We start from the raw sequence: 20,016 nt of genomic DNA, 5'->3' as shown, positions 1-20,016 counted from the left end.
GATACATGGTTTCCAAAAATTTTTTCCCATTGAGTTGGCTGCCTCTTTACCTTTTTGAGAAATTCCTTTGAGGTGCAGAAACTTCTAAGCTTGAGGAGTTCCCATTTATCTATTTTCTCTTTTGTTGCTTGTGCTTTGGGTGTAAAGTCTAGGAAGTGGCCTCCTAATACAAGGTCTTGAAGATGTTTTCCTACATTATCTTCTAGGAGTTTTATGGTACTTTCTTTTATATTGAGATCTTTGGTCCATTTTGAGTTAATTTTTGTGTAGGGGGTGAGGTAGGGGTCCTCTTTCATTCTTTTGGATATGGATATCCAACTCTCCCAGCCCCATTTGTTGAAAAGACCATTATGGCTCAGTTCGGTGACTTTGGGGGCCTTATCAAAGATCAGTCGGCCATAGATCTGAGGGTCTATCTCTGAATTCTCAATTCGATTCCATTGATCTATATGTCTATCTTTGTGCCAGTACCATGCTGTTTTGGCAACTGTGGCTTTATAATAAGCTTCAAAGTCAGGGAGTGTAAGTCCTCCCACTTCGTTTTTCTTTTTTAGAGTGTCTTTAGCAATTCGAGGCATCTTCCCTTTCCAAATAAATTTGATAACTAGCTTTTCCAAGTCTGCAAAGTAGGTTGTTGGAATTTTGATTGGGATTGCATTGAATCTGTAGATGAGTTTGGGTAGAATTGACATCTTAATGACATTTAGCCTTCCTATCCATGAACATGGAATATTTTTCCATCTTTTAAGGTCCCCTTCTATTTCTTTTAGTAGAGTTATGTAGTTTTCTTTGTATAGGTCTTTTACATCTTTGGTTAAGTTTATTCCTAGGTACTTGATTTTTTTAGTTGCTATTGAAAATGGTATCTTTTTCTTGAGTGTCTCTTCAGTTTGTTCATTTCTAGCATATAGAAACATTACTGACTTATGTGCATTAATCTTGTATCCCGCTACTTTGCTAAATTTGTTTATTAGCTCTAGTAGGTGTATCGTTGATTTCTCAGGGTTTTCTAGATATAAGATCATATCATCTGCAAACAATGACAGTTTTACTTCTTCTTTTCCAATTTGGATGCCTTTTATTTCTTTGTCTTGCCGGATTGCCCTGGCTAGCACTTCCAGCACAATGTTGAATAACAGTGGTGACAGCGGGCATCCTTGTCTTGTTCCTGATCTTAGAGGGAAGGCTTTCAGTCTCTCACCATTGAGTACTATGCTGGCTGTGGGTTTTTCATATATGCTCTTTATCATGTTGAGGAAGTTTCCTTCAATTCCTACCTTTTGAAGTGTTTTTATCAAAAAGGGATGTTGGATTTTGTCAAATGCTTTTTCAGCATCTATTGAGATGATCAATTGATTTTTCCCTTTTGAGTTTTTAATGTGTTGTAATACATTGATTGTTTTTCTTATGTTGAACCATCCTTGCATGCCTGGAATGAACCCCACTTGGTCATGGTGTATGATTTTTTTAATGTGTCTTTGGATTCGATTTGCAAGTATTTTGTTGAGGATTTTTGCATCTATATTCATTAGGGAGATTGGCCGGTTTTCCTTTTTTGTAGCATCTTTGCCTGGTTTTGGTATTAGATTGATGTTAGCTTCATAAAATGAGTTAGGTAGTGTTCCATTTTTTTCAATGTTTTGAAAGAGTTTGAGTAAGATTGGTGTCAGTTCTTTCTGGAAAGTTTGGTAGAATTCCCCTGTGAAGCCATCTGGCCCTGGGCATTTATTTGTGGGAAGATTTTTGATGACTGATTGGATCTCTTTGCTTGTGATGGGTTGGTTGAGGTCTTCTATTTCTTCTCTGGTCAGTCTAGGTTGTTCATATGTTTCCAGGAAATTGTCCATTTCTTCTACATTATCCAGTTTGTTGCCATACAGTTGTTCATAATATCCTCTTATAATTTTTTTAATTTCTTCAGGATCTGCAGTTATGTCACCTTTTTCATTCATTATTTTGTTTATATGGGTCTTCTCTCTTTTTGATTTTGTCAGTCTAGCTAGGGGCTTGTCAATCTTGTTGATCTTCTCAAAGAACCAACTTTTGGTGATATTTATCCTTTCTATTGTTTTTTTGTTCTCTATGTCATTTATTTCTGCTTTAATCCTTGTTATTTCTTTTCTTGTACTTGGTTTAGGATTGGTTTGCTGTTCATTTTCTAGCTTCTTCAGTTGATCCATTAGTTCTTTGATTTTGGCTCTTTCTTCCTTTTTAATATATGCGTTTAGTGCTATAAATTTCCCCCTTAGTACTGCTTTTGCTGCATCCCATAGGTTTTGGTATGTTGTGTTCTCATTTTCATTCGTCTCTATATATTTAGCAATTTCTCTTGCTATTTCTTCTTTAACCCACTGATTGTTTAGGAGTGTGTTGTTTAACCTCCAGGTATTTGTGAATTTTCTAAGTCTCTGATGTTTATTGACTTCTAATTGTATTCCATTGTGGTCAGAGAATGTGCTTTGAATAATTTCAATCTTTTTAAATTTATTGAGGCTTGTTTTATGTCCCAGCATATGATCTATTCTGGAGAAAGTTCCGTGAGCACTAGAAAAGTATGTGTATCCTGGTGATTTGGGATGTAATGTCCTGTATATGTCTGTTAAATCTAATTCATTTATCAGATTGTTTAGGTTTTCAATTTCCTTATTGGTCTTCTGTCTGGTTGATCTATCTATAGGAGAGAGTGATGTGTTGAAGTCTCCCACAATTATTGTGGAAACATCAATTGCTTCCTTTAGTTTTGCCAATGTTTCTCTCATGTATTTTGTGGCACCTTGATTGGGTGCATAGACATTTACGATTGTTATTTCTTCTAGCTGAATTGCCCCTTTTATTAGTATGTAGTGGCCTTCTTTGTCTCTCAAAACATCCCTGCATTTGAAGTCTATTTTATCTGAGATTAATATTGCTACACCTGCTTTCTTTTGGCTGTAGCTTGCATGAAATATTTTTTTCCATCCTTTCACTTTCAGTTTCTTTGTGTCCCTGTGTCTAAGATGAGTCTCTTGTATGCAACATATTGATGGTTCATTTTTTTTGATCCATTCTGCGAATCTATATCTTTTAATTGGGGAGTTTAATCCATTTACATTCAACGTTAAAACCGTGAAGGCATTTCTTGAATCGGCCATCTTATCCTTTGGATTATGTTTGCCATATTTTTCCCTCTCTCTATTAATATCCTTTATTGTACCCATACCGAATCTCTTTAGTACTGAACCTTTCTCCAAGTCTCTCTGTCCTGTCTTTGTTTCTCTGTCTGTAGGGCTCCCTTTAGTATCTCCAGTAGGGCAGGCCTCTTGTTAGCAAATTCTCTCAGCATTTGTTTGTCTGTGAAAAATTTAAGCTCTCCCTCAAATTTGAAGGAGAGCTTTGCTGGATAAAGTATTCTTGGCTGGAAATTCCTCTCACTCAGAATTTTAAATATATCGTGCCACTGCCTTCTCGCCTCCATGGTGGCTGCTGAGTAGTCACTACTTAGTCTTATGCTGTTTCCTTTGTATGTGGTGAATTGCTTTTCTCTTGCTGCTTTCAGAACTTGCTCCTTCTCTTCTGTGTTTGACAGTGTGATCAGTATATGTCTCGGAGTGGGTTTTTTTGGATTTATTCTATTTGGAGTTCGCTGAGCATTTATGATTTGTGTATTTATGTTGTTTAGAAGATTTGGGAAGTTTTCCCCAACAATTTCTTTGAATACTCTTCCTAGACCTTTACCCTTTTCTTCCCCTTCTGGGACACCAATGAGTCTTATATTCGGACGTTTCATATCATCTATCATATCCCTGAGGTCCATTTCGAGTTTTTCAATTTTTTTCCCCATTCTTTCTTTTATGCTTTCATTTTCCATTCTGTCATCTTCCAGGTCACTGATTCGTTGTTCAACTTCCTCTAGTCTTGTACTATGAGTGTCCAGAATATTTTTAATTTGGTGAACAGTTTCTTTAATTTCCATAAGATCATCCATTTTTTTATTTAGTCTTGCAATGTCTTCTTTATGCTCTTCTAGGGTCTTCTTGATTTCCTTCATATCCCGTACTATGGTCTCATTGTTCATCTTTAGTTCTTTGAGTAGCTGCTCTAGGTGTGTCTCTTCTGGTCTTTTGATTTGGGTGCTTGGGCTTGGGTTATCCATATCGTCTGGTTTTTTCATATGCTTTATAATTTTCTGTTGTTTTTGGCCTCGTGGCATTTGCTGAACTTGATAGGGTTCTTTTAGGGTTTGTAGACCAGTTGAAGTCCTTATCTCTAATTTATCAGATCTACAGCTTCGTGGAGTACACTTTCTCTAACTAACCAGCAGGTGGCGTCCACGAGCCACCTGTTCTCCACAAGCCAGATCTCCCCTGCTTAGCCTTTTTGGTGAGTGGGGGAGTGAGTCTTGTGGGGCCCAATTGGTGTACCAAGCTTGCGTGTGTAGTTGGTGTTGCCTGCCCTGTATGTGGGGCGTGTTTCTGGGCAGTCAGGGAGGGGGGGTGGCCCTAACAATCAAATCTCCCTGATGATCCTAGAGTTTTAAAGCTACTGCAATAGTCTAATCCTTCAGTTCAGTCCTGCCACAGTTTGTCTCTGCCACTGACCCACAAGTCTTTGGTATTGGCGTATGGCTCCTGAGACTTGCAAGTGGGCCCCTCTTCCAGGCTGTGCACCCCGGGTCCTCTGTTGAGGGATGACTGTGCTATGTCACAGGTGAGTGCCGTCCCCCCAGGGCAGTTCTGGGCTGCTGGGCTGTGTTGGGAGGCTCCCAGTCTGCTCAAATGATGGCTGAATGGGGCTCTGTTAATTCACACTGCTCCCCCTTCCCAGCTCTGGGACATTCAGCTGAGGTTGCAGGGAAGGCTAATGTCCACGCCCAGTTTTGTGGTGTGTGCCTGTTATTTGAAGCACTTCCATCACACTGGGTTGTCTGGGGCAGCTCTGGGCTATGGGGCTGGCGATGGGCAGGAGTGTTTCCTGTCCACCAGGATGGTGGCTGTGAGCGGACACCCCCCTTTTCTTGGGAAGTTGTGTTGTTTAGTGAATTTTCTCAGCCACTGGATTATTGCCTTTTGTCTCAGAGCTCTCTTAGTTCTGCTCTTGACTTGACGTGCCCAAATTTCAATTCTTTGAAGCTTTCTGTATTGAGCTTCTTAGAGTAATTGTTTTAGAAAAAGCAAAAAGGATTTAAAAAATAAAAAAATAAAAAATAAAAAAAACGGCCCTCCTCAGAGATCTAATGGGTTATTGAAATGCTAATAGACAAAGCAACCAGGGCCATTAAGGAAAGGTGCACAGGGCAGAGAGATCAGCCTTGCTTCGGGATTTGCATATGCGCCTCAAGGCCTGATCTCCGCCCTTCCCCTTTCTGTGTTCACCAGAACTCCAAAAATCCTCTGCTTTTATTTTGGAGTTTTTCGTGTTGTTTTTTTTCTATGCCTGTCTCCTCTCTGCTGGGCTGGCTGCTCTCAGAGTCTCTGGTGTCTGGTCTCAGTCTATCTATGGTTGGAGTTTGAATCAGTAGAATGAGTTTCCGATAAGAGCAGCCACTGCAATTCTCCCTTCTCCTTCCAGGAGCTGACAGCCCCTCCTCCCACGGGACTGAGCCTGGCAGGGAGGGGCGCGGGTCCCCTGGCCGCAAAAACTTACAGATTTCGCTGATCTCAGCAGTTCCACGTTTTCATGAGTGTTGTATGAAGTATGCCCAAAGACAGATTGCTCTGTGGTGTCCAGTCCACGCAGTTCCTGGCTTTTTACCTACTTTCCTGGAGGAGTAACTAAAACATACAGCTCACCAGTCTGCCATCTTGCCCCCCTCATCCCTATTTTTTTAAGTTTAATATGGTAAATGGAAATTTTTCTTGATTTCCTCTTCAGATTGTTCTCAATAGTATATAGAAACACTATTGATTTTTGCTTATAGATCTTGTATCTTGCCACTTTGCTGAATTCTTTTATTAGTTTAGGTATTTTTTGGTGGATTCTCAAGATTTTCTATATATAGGATCATGTCATTTGCAAATAAGGAAAGTTTTACTTCTTCCTGTCCAGTTTGGATGCCTTTTATTTCTTTGTCTTGCCTAATTGTTCTGTCTAGAACTTCCAGTACAGTATTGAATAACTGTGGTGACAGTGGGCATGCTTGTCTTGTTCCTGATCTTGGAGGGAATGCTTTCAGTATCTCACCATTTTGTATGATGTTGGCTGTAGGTTTTACATAGATGCCTTTTATCCTGTTGAGGAAGTTTCCTTCTATTCCTAGTCTTCTAAGTATTTTTATCAAGACAGGGTGCTGGATTTTGTCAGATGCTTTCTCTGGGTCAATTGAGATATCAGGTGTGGTATTTTTTCCCTTCATTCTCTTAATGTGGTTTGTTACATTAATTGATTTTCTTCTGTTGAACCACCCTTGCGTACCAGGGATAAATTCCACTTGATTATGATGTATAATTCTTTTAATGTTTTTCCTGTTCCTTTGTTTTATTTTATCTGGAAATTTTTTTTTAAATTTTTTCTATATTTTGATAAAGTTAATTTGAAAAATTCTTGTAATGTGCTGTTGGACTTGGTTTGCTAGTATTTTGTTGAGGATTTTTGCATCTATATTCATGAGGTATGTTGGCCTATAATTTTCTTTCCTTTTGATATCTTTATCTGGCTTTGGTATAAGGGTGGTGTTGGCCTCATAGAATGAGTTAGGTAGTGTTCCCTCTTCTTCAATTTTTTTGGAAGAGTTTGATCTTTTCATAGAACCAGTTTGATTCTCTCCATGCGCCCCTCACCCCCATTTCATTTATCTCTATCTCTGTTCTGGTCTTTGTTATTTCCTTCTTTCTCCTTGCTTTGGGTTTAGTTTGCTCTTCTTTTTCTAGATCCTCCAGTTGTTAGGTTCAGTTTCTGATTTGAAATCTTACTTCTTTTTTTATTGTTAGCATTTAGAGCTATAAATTTTCCTCTCAGCACTGACTTTGCCACATCCCATACATTCTGGTATGCTGTGTTTTCATTTTCATTTGCCTTGAGATATGCACTAGAGATGAATGCATATTCTGCTGCTTTTGGGTGATGTGTTCTGTATATGTTTGTTAGGTCTAGTTGGTTTATATACTTGTTCAAGTGTTATATTTCCTGATTGATCATCTTTCTAGATGTTCTGTGTATCCATTGATATGGTGTATTAAAGTCTATTATTAATGTAGAACCGTCTATTTCTCCCTTTAAATCTGTCAGTATTTGCTTCATATATTTTGGGGCTCTGCCATTCAGTGCATATATTTATATTTATAATTGTTATGTCTTCTTGTTGAACTGACCCCTTTGTTAGTATATAGTGACCTTTTTTGTCCCTCATAACAGTTTTTGACTTAAAGTCTGTTTTATCTGATATTAGTATAGCCACTCCAGCTTTCTTTTGGTGACTGTTTACATGGTATATATTTTTTCTACCCTTTCACTTTCATCCTACTGTGTCTTTGAATTTAAGGTGAGTCTCCCATACATAGCATATAGTTGTGCCATGTTTTGTTATCCATTCTGCCAATCTCTGCCTTTTTGACTGGAGAGTTTAATCAATTTACATTTAAAGTGACTACTGATAATGCAGGACTTCCTTCTGCCATTTTGCCCTTTGGTCTTTGTATGTCTTATACCTTTTTGTCTGTCTATTCTTCTGTTAATGCCTACTTTCATATTTATTTGATTTTTTGCAAGGTACCCTTTTGAGTCCCTTCTCATTTCTTTCTGTATGTATTTCTCATGTATTTTCTTTTTGGTTACTGTGGACCTAAAATATAACATCTTAAATCTATAACAATCACGTTTGATTTGACACCAACTTAACTTCAGTAGCATACACATACACTGTTCCTGTACTCCTCTGTCCCCCTACCTTTTTGTTGTACTTGTTACAAATTATATCTTTACACATTTTATGCCTGAAACCATAGATTTATTTTGCATTTTAGAACTCATAAGAAATAAAAAGTGGAATTACATACCAAAAAATACAATACAATAGAACTGACATTTATAATTACCCATATGGTTGCCTTTACCAGAGGGCTTTATTTCTTTATGCCACTTTGATCCTTTGTCTAGTGTCCTTTCCTTTCAGTCTGAAGAACTCCTTTTAAGCATTGTTTGTAGGGCAAGTCTAGTGGTGATGAACTCACTCAGCTTTTGTTTAAATGGGAATGTCTTAATCTCTCCCTCATTTTTGAAGACAGTCTTGCCAGATAAAAAATTCTTGGTTGCCAGTTGTTGTCGTTCGTCACTTTAAATATTTCATCCCACTGTCTCCAAGGTATCTGATGAGAAAAAGGCACTTAATCTTATTGGGACACCCTTGTACATAACACGTTGCTTTTCTCTTACAGCTTTTAGAACTTTCTCCTTGTCTTTGCCATTTAACAGTTTGCTGTTTGCTTTGGCATGGTTCTCTGAGTTTATCTTGTTTGGGGTTCATTGGGCTTCTTGAATGTGCGCTTCTTTAATGTGCATATTCATGTCTTTTGTTAAATTGGGAAATTTTCTGCCATTATTTCTTTGAATATTCTTTCTGCCCCTTTCTTTTTCTTCTCCTGGGACTCCCATAATGCATATATACATATGCTTAATGTTGTCCCACAAGTTTCTTAAGCTCTTTTCCCTTTTTTTAAAGTCTGTTTTCTTTCTGCTCCTCAGCCTGAATCATTTCAGTTGTCTTCGAGTTCACTGATTCTTTCTTCTGCCAGCTCCAATCTGCTGTTAAAACCCTCTAGGGAATTTTTCATTTCAGTTATTGTGGTCTTCAACTCCAGTAGTTCTATTTGGTTCCTTTTAAAAATTTCTCTCTTTATTGAGATTCTCATATTGTTCATTCATTGTTTTCCTTTAATTCTTTGTCTGCATTTTCCTTCATCTCCTTGAGCATACTGAGGATCATTTCTTAAAAATCTTTGTCCTGTATGTTCAAAATCTGGTCATCATCATTGATGTTTTCTGGATTTTTATCCTCTTCCTTTGGTTGGTCATCATTTCCTGTTCCTTAAGTTTAAATCCAGCTAGTGATATGACAGAGATTTCTTTGAGGGTCAGGAGCTAATGGAAACAAAGAAAACAAAGCAGAAAACACCTTTCTCAGCCTTTGCAAATTGGCTTTACATTGGTGGATGCTCTCCTTCAGAGTTAGCCCTCCTGTGAAGAACATCATCCTGAGCCAAATACGAAGTGCAGAGTCCTCTCAGTCTTTTCTGAGCCCGTGTCTTGCCCTGAGTTGCTGGTAACCTTAGGAATTCCCCCATTTACAGAAATTAGAATACCCACCCCTTCTACTCCCTATGAAATAGACTTTCTCCCCTTCCCTAGTGCTCTAATGTATGACATAAAACAGGTAATCCTTGGCCCCAGGCTTCTTTGATTTAATTGTTTCTTACACTGCTTTAGCTATTTGCAAGCTGCTACTGCCTGTAGGGAAAGTTCTGGAAGGGTGAGTGGAGATGAGTTTCCTAGTTCAGTCTTTCATGCTGCCACCTGATTGATGGGCAGCAACATATAGACACCCCAGTATGTGCTTACGGTTTATTCTGCTCCATCTGGAACAGGGCCGGGGACCTTCAGTGGGAATGCAGGTTGACTCCACACTGTGCTGGGCAGGGGCTATAGGAGAGGCCAGCAAGGGTGCCACAAGCTCCTACTGCTTTTAAAGCTGTGTTTTCTAGATTTGGCACTCATCCAGTTGCTACAACTTCTGTTTTCCAGAGTTTTGAGAATGGTGGCTCTGGGTGTTTTTGTTTCTTAGTCAAAGATTCTGCGGTGGGGATCAGCATTTTGGTGCATCTTACACCATCATTTTGGTCGATGGTGTAACCCTACACCACTAGGTGTTGTTTTTGTTGTTGTTAACTGTTTTCTGCAGTTTCCACCTTCCTTTAAAATTATCAATGTCTTTTCTAAGTTGTCCTAATAATGATGACCATATGTCAAAGTTACATTTCAGGGATGGGCAGAATATGCTTGTCTCTGTTAAAATAGTCTTAATGATTAAAAATCTTTTATTAAAGATAGGTAAAATAATCTGCATGTTGCTTGTTTATATCCATAGACATTCCTGAATATGTTTGTTGACAGCAATCAGGATGCTCGAAGAAGGTCTGTAAATGAAGACGATAATCCCCCTTCTCCTATAGGGGGAGATATGATGGATTCTTTAATATCACAACTCCAGCCCCAGCCACCACCCCAGCAACAGGTAATGGCAGGCTGAAATTCCAAACAGTGTCACATGTATGTAACAACAGATCCTGCAGGAGCCTGGGCTTCTTTGTTGAAAGGTGGGGATGTTCTTGGTGGGCCTGGGATGCTCAGGAAATCCATATGAAGAAACGTGTGACAGAAGAAGTGGAGAAAGCGTCCAGTGATGGGAAGTGAAGAGTACTGGATGGAAATAATGTTAACCTCACTCGGCTCACCATGCACCTAAAAGGATGTAATGTGATTCCAAAGGTGGAAACAGCATCTGCAGGATCGGAGGAGTTCTTTGGGGGAGTGCCATCACCATGTCTTGAAAGACAGATGTTATTAAAGTAGAGCACAGCAAAGTAAATGTCTAGTAATGTTCAGTGGGGACTGCTGCAGGGAACAGGAGTACAAATTTCAAGGCTTCTGTCTTCATACCATTTGGATAAGTCGCATTATAGAGTCTCAAGAGCTTTGAGTTCTACCCCATAACCTTCATATGTCTGGGAGTTGAGCAAGCTACCAGGCCAGCCTTTGTTCTTTCACTGATCATCCTGAAATAGAGGGCGACTAGTGATCCTTTACATCTTCAACAGTCCTGTGTAACTCCCTAGCCTGGAAAATACTCACTGTGGCTGTGAAGAGACTTCTTACCTCTGGACTGTGGTCTTCAGTGACTACATTTTTTTTTTGTAGTTGTGTGTGAACATATAACCTATAGGCAGTGCTCGTTGGCATGTCTTTCAGATTAGGTTTACAGAATAGTTCGCTGCTTCTCACCCAGAAGCTTTCATCAAACAGCATTGCTTAGAACCAGCATTTTGCTGAAAATCCACGTTGCTTGGCATTCCAACAGCATTTTCTATTGCCTAGCTTCTGGTCTACTACTTAGTAATTGAAAGTTTCTAGTGAGAAGTTACGATGCTTATGTCCTTGACCAAGTACTAGACTCTTAACAAAAGGTGGTTTTGTGAAAGGTGTATCGACCCTGGTAGCTACTTCGGGTTTCTTTCCTACTCACTGTTTGCATCCCTTCTTACTTCCATGAAGATACTCTATGGAAGTCACTTTTTTTGCATGTTAGATGTTCCCTGTACCTGATATGGAGCAGAGGGCATGAGCCTTGTCCTTTTTGGAAAAGAAGTAACTGAGAAGAGCTCTGAGATCAGGGCTGGCTGGTGACCGTAGCCATAGCAGTGTCATTTTTATGGGTGAAACGGAAGAAGAATGTGGTTCATTGTTCTCCCCTCCTCTCAACCGTCATTCAGTGGCCCCACTACAGTGATTTTTGTCACTTAAAAATCATAATTTGACAGTGAGAACCTACAATACTGGCTTATTGTGTATTCTGATTTTGCTAAGAACTCTGAGTATCCATGGCATTTCATACTGAACATCAGGTTTACTAACTTGGAAATAAACAGCTGGAAGGGAAAAAAGTTAGGACATTCTAGAAAAAATAATTTGTCGCTTTGTGATAACCTTAGGAATTTTTTAAGTTTGACATTTATTACCAGTTGGAATTCTTTTAAAATAATATTCATCTGCTGTGGCTAAATATATTTAGTTTAAATTTTCAGTTCTTTTCTGTTTACCTGGTATTTGTACTATACTCTAATTTCTAAACTGCTAATCCACTTAATAAGAGTTGTGAGGAAACAGTGTTCATAAAAGGTTTCATATACATTTTACTTAATGTTAGGAGGTAGCTTTTTCCTTTCATAATGCAGTTTTAGTCCAAAAGCTAGGCCATGAGAAAGGAAAGGAAGAAAATATAGAAGCTTAGGAATATCATAATATGAATTATAAGGTAGCATGGCTTAAATTTCCAGGAAGAAAGGTACATTCTACATTTTCCTATAAAACAATATAGCTGAATATATGATTTTGTAGCTTGTGAGTTAGAGAGCCTGGATTCTATGATTTCTTTAAAACAGAATAGAAAGAATCGATTGGAAAAAAAAAAAAATAGCCCAATTTTTAAAATGGGTAAGAGTCAAGGCATTTGGCAAAAGCAGATGTCCAAATGACCAGTAAGCACAGAAAAGGTGTTCAGTATCATTTAGCATCACAGATACACAAATTAAAACCACAGTGAGATAACAGTCCATACTTAAAAAGATGTTTTAAACAACAACAACAACCCGATAATCCTTGCCAATGTTTGGTTTTAGAAACAATGGAAACACTCATTTACTACCAGAGAGTGTGTGAAATGGTACAACTTTGGAACAGTGTTTGGCAGTATTCCAGAGTGCTAAAGCTGAACATTGTACATACCTATGATTTAGCAGTTCTGCTCGTAGTTTTGTATACCGCAGAAATACATCCAAAAACCCAAGAATATTCATAGCAATGTTATTTACTCAAAAAAATTGTAAACTAGGAACCTAGATATCCATCAGCAGTAGAATGGATGAATTAATTGGGATATTTTCACACAATGGGATACTTTACAGAAATGAACAAAAGCTATTGCTACATGCAACAACATGGGTGAATTTCACTTGTTGCAACAAAGAAGCCAGACTGTAAAGACTAGATTCAGTATTTATAAGAAATGCAAAAGCAGGCAAAACTAAGCTTGAGTGATGAAAGTCAGAATAATGCTTACCTTTGGGGAAAAGATAAAGACTTTGAAGATGTACGAGGAAGGCCTCTGGAGTGCGGGTCACGTTCTATATCTTGATCTGTGTGAGAGTTACATTTGTAAAAATTCATCAAGCTGTACACTTACAATTTGTATCCTTTATTACGTGTGAGTAATAACTCAAAAACATAAGGTAGGAAGGTAATTAGACTATCCTAGTTTTTGCATCACTAGAGTTGAAGCTAGAAAGTATGAGGGCAAGGTGAATTACCATGTTTCATTGACTCTTAGACTCCACCAAATGTAAGATGCACCATTTTTATGTACTGCTAAGAAAGAAAAAAATACTGCCAGTTAAACTATGACATGCCATCAATTGAAAGACATACCCTTATTTCAGAGATGTTAAAATGTGGGGGGAAAAATGTCTTAGAATCAGTAAAATATGGTAGATAAAAATGAGCAAGAAAAAAAAAACATCTTAAGGGATATGAACAATGGTGTTAAAAGGTCAGGAATGAGGACATTCCTACCTTGAAAACATTTTGTAAGTCAGGGAGTTTTTAAAGACTTGTGTAACGGTTGTTATTTTGTAAGTCTTCACATCTCAAGTTTCCTATTTGGTAACCAATGAAGTGTGTAATGTTAGCACTGTATCTATAATTGGGGAAAGCCACATTGTCATACTGTATACGGTTGGATATTTTACCAACATTTTATTTTCTTGTTTTCAGCCATTTCCAAAGCAGCCAGGATCATCGGGCACTTATCCTCTTACTTCTCCCCCTACATCTTATCATAGCACAGTTAATCAGTCTCCTTCTATGATGCACACACAGTCCCCGGGTAAGATATTAACTTATTCTCTTGTCATGCGCAGCTTTCAAATCCAAAATGTGTGTGTGTGTGTGTGTGTGTGTGTGTGTGTGTGTGTTGAGAAGCACTATGCATGCAGCCTTAGGCTTCAGAGAGAACTGCTTTTTAATCTGTGGCTAGATGTTTGCCATTCATTCATTATGGCAGGGCTGTGAGATCTGTCTTGATGGTTCAGGAGCACTTTAAAAGGTTTGAATTAAATGGAGGTATTATTACCCATGGCCAGCCTCGTGGCACAACTCCAGGAGGTGCTAATCACAAGGTGATCTATGCCAGAGGTTGATAAACTATTGCCTCTCCCACCCCGTGGGTCAAATTCTACTACCTCTTGTGTTTTTGTAAACTTTCATTGGAACACAGCCACACCCATTTGTACATTGTCTGTAGCTTCTTTCTGGCTATAACAGCCCCTTACAGAAAAAGTTTGCCAACCCTGGTATATGTGAATGGTGCCCTGTAGAGTTGTGCAGTGCACAGCCTGCTTGTGTAGACAAAATGACTCGACAGCCCTATGAAGTGCCCTGTAAAATTGCTTGAGAATGCCAAATTTTTACTTTTAACTGAAGACTTCAGCAATATCTCTTGAGCACTTGCTCTTTGTCAAATGCTGCATGGTGCCGGGGATTCCTCAGTGAGCCAGATACTAGCCCTGCTCTTGAGTTTATCATCTAGCAAGGAAGATGGCTATCAGGTTTCTGGGGTAGATGATCCCTTACCTGCCAGGTCCCATACCTGCTCTGTTCTGTATTAATATTTCCGGAGCATAATGATGTTTTTCTTTTTTTTTTAAAAAAAAAAAGTCCTAGTGTAAAAGATATGATATGTAATCTTGGATGTAAAGTATGAAGAGAAATTAAATAATTTTTAAAAGCATGTGTACAGTAAAAAAAAACAAAAACCTTGAATATAAATATATCAGACTACAAGTAAAGAATGTATTAAGTAGTTTTGCACCAATTGAAGGCATTTGTGCTTATCAGAAAAACAGGAAAAACATTGCATAAAACCCTATTAAGTGACATGAACACAACAAATATATTTGCATGTAAGTTTTCACATTGAAAATCAGAATTTGTATGGACTAGCAGAGCCTTATTAGACTGCAGATGGGAGATGTAGGGGCATCACTTGTTTAACCAGCTAACTCCTTTGTAAATTGGGAATAATATAATACCTTTAGCTTAGAGATGATGTAAGAATTGAATGAAATAATCCACATGAAGTGTTTAGTATGGGGCCTGGCATGTGACAAATACCTCTAACGGTGTTTTTTGATCAGTGCATTATAAACTGCTTTGTTGCTCAGATTGGGCTGTTCTAACACGCATTACTGCCTAGACACTCGTATCCTGGCAGATCCCACCCCAACTTTCACATGGTAGCCACTCAGATTACCCTTCAAATTATTGCAGTGGTATGGATTTTTTTAAAAATTGATCCTCAATTTAAAAATCTTGAAGTTCTCTTTTGTGAGGTTGCTTCCCCTGTTTGCATTCCCAGATAAGCAGTCTTTGTCTGGAATGCCAAGTGAGGTGAGTGTTACAAAAGGGATTACAAAAGAGCACTCAGCAAGGAGTTTCACCATTTCTTCCTTGGAAATGCCTTCCCTGTCCCCCAATGCTGGTTAAGCTGAGTTTTGAAGGATGGGTCGGAGTTAGCCATGTGTGGGGTCATGGAGGAGGAGAGTCTTCTGGGCAGAGTGAGCAGGATATGTGAAGCCTGAGATCCCAGAGGACTGTGGGCTGTCCCGAATGGCTGGAGCATGAAGAGCCAGGGGAGAGAGATGGGGCTTTGTTAGAGATTTCTGATTTTATTGTCTGGGTAATGGGAAACCATTGTTAGGTTTTAGTAGGGGCTGGTCAGGGTTAAGTTTACATAAGTGAGAAGGACAAGAGTGGTGAAGGAGCAGATTTCATAGAGAAGGAGGTAAGTTCTATTGAACCTGTCGATTCTTTCAAATCCCCTGGAGACTTCTAAGCCATAAAATCCAGTAGAGGATTGGATATATTGAGGCCTACAGCCCATCGGGGATGGTTGGACCGCAGATGAAGACTTGAAGTTGTTATTATATCTAGGGCTGTCTAAGAGCCTGGGAGTAGCCAGGGGTAAGGAAGAGAACAGGAGAAACAGAGTCATTGAACCCAAGGGAAGTGTGTTTCTGGAATATGAGTTGAGACTTTTTGCATAGATGGGTAAAGAGTTATTTTTAAATAATTATAGTAGCAAACACATATATAGTGCTTATTATGTGCCAAGCTCTGTTCTAAGCACTTTACCCATTTAATCTTCAGAGTAAACTGGAGTAGGTACTATTATTGTCCCCATTGTACTATTACTGTTAAGTCACTTGCCCAAGTTACACAACTAGTAAGTAAATACAACACTACAAGGTTAATTGGTTTGATCGATATATTTATTGAATGTAAGGCACTGCGTTAGGTATTGTAGAACATTAAAAAAACATAAAAATATGAAACTTGCTGATGTTAAAGAGGTAATACAGCAAGTATTTTAATGTTGCAATTATTCATAATTTTGGTAGTCACAGTTTCCCCTTTCATAATCCTACGTGAAAACTAGGCCTATGACTTTAAATAGCATCTTTAAGCTCATGACTCCCAGTTTTATATTTCCATTGTGGACTTCTCCCCTAAGGTCTAGTGCTGTATTTACAAATATGCATTCAGCATTTTCACATAGATGTCTAGTAGACACTCGAAAGCAGGGCTGAACCAAATTCCTGATTCCTCACCCCTGCTCCCAGTGCTGCTCCTCCCACAGACACCCCCACCCCAATAAATGGAAACCCCTTCCTTCCTACCAGTTGGGCCAATGCTGTTAGAGTCATCCTGGACTCTCTTTCATGCCTCACACTCAGTCACCAGATAATGTTGACTCTACCTTCCGAATTTATCCAGAATCCTACCACTTTTCACCACCTCAACTTCTGACACCCTTGCCCAAGCCACTAATCATCTCACCTGGGTCGTATTTACCTCTGACTGATTTCCCTGTCCCTGCTCTGTATTGTTTTCACACTGCACCTAGAATGACCCTTCTGGGACAGAAGTTAGTTCATGGCTTCTCTGCTCCAAACTCTGCAGTAGCTTCCCATCTCTTTCAGAGTAAACCCTAAGTCCTTCGAGTGACTTCCAAGTCCCCATGTGATCTGCCCGCCCTTCTCAACCTTTCTGACCTCATATCCTACCACTCTCCCCCTTGCTCACTGTTCCAGCCAACCACTGGCATCCTCCATTATTTATACCCGTGTATTAGTTAGGGTTCTCCTTGAAAACAGAATCAATGAGAGATGTCTCTGATTATCAAATTGTAAAAGTGACTCACGCAACTGCGGGAGCGCACGAGTCCAAATTCTGCAGAGCCGTCAACAAGCTGTCAACTCCAAGGAAGATGTCTGACGAACTCCTCGGGAAATGAACCGACAACTTTGACGAACTCCTCAGGAAACGAACCGGCAACTTTGACGAACTCCTCAGGAAACGAACCGACAACTTTGACGAACTCCTCAGGAAACGAACTGACAACTTTGACAAACTCCTCAGGAAATGAACCGACAACTTTGACGAACTCCTCAGGAAACGAGCTGGCAACTTCGACGAGCTCCCCAGGAAATGCTTCACTGAGCAGCTGAAGAAGAAGTGAAGGTTCTCTAACCGTCCGGCTTATAAGCCTCTAACTGATCACCCGGACCAAATCCAGCCAATTGCACTCTCTCACTGTGGAAGCACGCCCCTTGATGAGTCATCAGTCAGCTGCAGTCAATTGACTGAAGATCCGACAAACCAGCCCGTTGGTTTATCAACCAGCCTCAAATATCCTCACAGCAATCGTCAGGCCAGTGCCCGCTTGACCAGACAGCTAGGCCACCTGGCCAAGTTGACACATGAACCCAACTATCACAGTTCACCCCTTGTCAACTTGGCAGTTGTACACATCACCTAAAACCATACCTTCAAAATGAACATTACAGCTTATGCCTTATGATAAGGGGATAAGACAGAGAAGAAAGCAAAAATATTTTCTTTACAGACAAATACAAACATAATCATAACAAAACGAGGAGGAAATATTCATGTCATCATAGTCCTCGTTTCTGTAACTGGTCACGTGGCCGTAGTTCATATTTATCACGACCTTCTTCCACTACCCATTCCATGTTCCCTTTACCCTCAGCAAGCACTTCAGCTGGCCGTGGTTCTTTGCCTGGTGGGGTGACCCAAACCTTCATTCCTGAAGTTTCTTGGCCATTGGTAGTCCTGCCTGGATTGGGTTGTTGCAGTTTTCCATTGACTTGAATCACGGGGCATGGTAGTACTAAGAGACACCCTAGGGGATCTCCTGTATTCCAGGAAAACTCTTCTTTACTTCCATTGTGTAGTTGCAGTGCTATTTCCCGTTGATAGTCAGGATCAATCACCCCAGCCAGTACAGTAATCCCCTTACTTGCCTGTTGATTCAGAGGCATAAGAAGCCCAAAGTGGCCAGGTGGCAGCCTTAACTTCCAGTTCAATGGGATTATTGTTGTGTTTCCTGGTGGAAGCACTCCTCCTTTTGGAACCAAGACTTGTAGACCAGCAGAGCTTAAACTTGCAGGGACAGGAAGCAAAAATTTCCCTAGTGGATCACTAGGAGTGATAGTGAGTGGTGCTACTCCTGTTTCCACCCCTTGATTCCTGGACCCATGAATCCTGGCTATGGGAGAAACAGCACCATAGAGTGGACGCTGATTCAGAGCATACACAGCCTCCTGGAGAACACTGCCCCAGCCCTGCAAGGTATTGCCACCTAGTTGGCGCCGTAATTGAGTCTTCAATAGGCCATTCCACCGTTCTATCAACCCAGCTGCTTCTGGATGATGGGGAACATGGTAAGACCACAGAATTCCATGAGCATGTGCCCATCCCCTCACTTCATTTGCTGTGAAGTGGGTTCCTTGGTCCGAAGCAATGCTGTGTGGAATACCATGACGGTGGATGAGGCATTCTGTAAGTCCACGTATCGTAGTTTTGGCAGAAGCATGTCGTGCAGGGAAGGCAAACCCATATCCGGAGTATGTGTCTATTCCAGTAAGAACAAATCACTGCCCTTTCCATGATGGAAGTGGTCCGATGTAATCAACCTGCCACCAGGTAGCAGGCTGATCACCCCGAGGAATGGTGCCATATCGGGGACTGAGTGTGGGTCTCTGCTGCTGGCAAATTGGACACTCAGCAGTGGCTATGGCCAGGTCAGCCTTGGTGAGTGGAAGTCCATGTTGCTGAGCCCATGCATAACCTCCATCCCTACCACCATGACCACTTTGTTCATGAGCCCATTGGGCAATGACAGGAGTTGCTGGGGAAAGAGGCTGATTGGTATCCACCAAACGGGTCATTTTATCCACTTGGTTATTAAAACCTTCTTCTGCTGAAGTCACCCTCTGGTGAGCATTCACATGGGACACAAATATCTTCATGTTGTTTGCCCACTCAGAAAGGTCTATCCACATACCCCTTCCCCAGACTTCTTTGTCACCAATCTTCCAATCATGTTCCTTCCAAGTCCCTGACCATCCAGCCAAACCATTAGCAACAGCCCGGGAATCAGTATACAGACGCACCTCTGGCCAGTTCTCCTTCCAAGCAAAGTGAACAACCAGGTGCACTGCTCGAAGTTCTGCCCACTGGGAGGATTTCCCCTCACCACTGTCCTTCAGGGATATCCCAGAAAGGGGCTGCAGTGCTGCAGCTGTCCACTTTCGGGTGGTGCCTGCATATCGTGCAGAACCATCTGTAAACCAGGCCCGAGTCTTCTCTTCCTCAGTCAACTGACTGTAAGGAACTCCCCAAGATGCCATAGCTGTGGGCTGGGAAAGAGAAGGTAAGGTGGAAGGAGTGGGGGCCATGGGCATTTGGGCCACTTCCTCATGTAACTTACTTGTACCTTCAGGACCTGCTCGAGCTCTATCTGGTATATACCATTTCCATTTTATGATGGAGTGCTGCTGTGCACGCCCAACTTTATGGCTTGGTGGGTCAGATAACACCCAGCTCATGATAGGTAACTCAGGTCTCATGGTAACTTGGTGGCCCATGGTTAAGCGTTCTGTCTCTACTAAGGCCCAGTAGCAGGCCAACAGTTGTTTCTCAAATGGAGAGTAGTTATCTGCAGAGGATGGTAAAGCTTTAGTCCAAAATCCTAAGGGCCTGCGTTGTGATTCTCCTGTAGGAGCCTGCCAAAGGCTCCAAACAGCATCTCTATTTGCCACTGACACTTCCAGCACCATTGGATCAGCTGGATCATATGGTCCAAGTGGCAGAGCAGCTTGCACAGCAGCCTGGACCTGTTGCAGAGCCTCATCT

General features: G+C 40.5%; 1 protein-coding gene across 2 annotated transcripts in view; it reads left to right on the top strand.

Moving 5' to 3' along the window:
- MED14 (mediator complex subunit 14) overlaps nucleotides 1–20,016 on the top strand; it is a 96,537-nt gene that overhangs the window by 53,296 nt on the left and 23,225 nt on the right. For both annotated transcript variants that reach the window (XM_037822325.1, XM_037822324.1), the window contains exons 22-23: nucleotides 10,055–10,201; nucleotides 13,513–13,624. In XM_037822325.1, the coding sequence (XP_037678253.1) occupies nucleotides 10,055–10,201; nucleotides 13,513–13,624 (259 nt within the window). The remainder of the gene's footprint in view (nucleotides 1–10,054; nucleotides 10,202–13,512; nucleotides 13,625–20,016) is intronic.

This window comes from Choloepus didactylus, chromosome X (assembly GCF_015220235.1).
Source record: "Choloepus didactylus isolate mChoDid1 chromosome X, mChoDid1.pri, whole genome shotgun sequence".
Classification (NCBI taxonomy): Eukaryota; Metazoa; Chordata; class Mammalia; order Pilosa; family Megalonychidae; genus Choloepus; species Choloepus didactylus.
The sequence above is the reverse complement of the archived record's forward strand: the minus strand, read 5'-3'. Positions and strand labels throughout refer to the sequence as shown.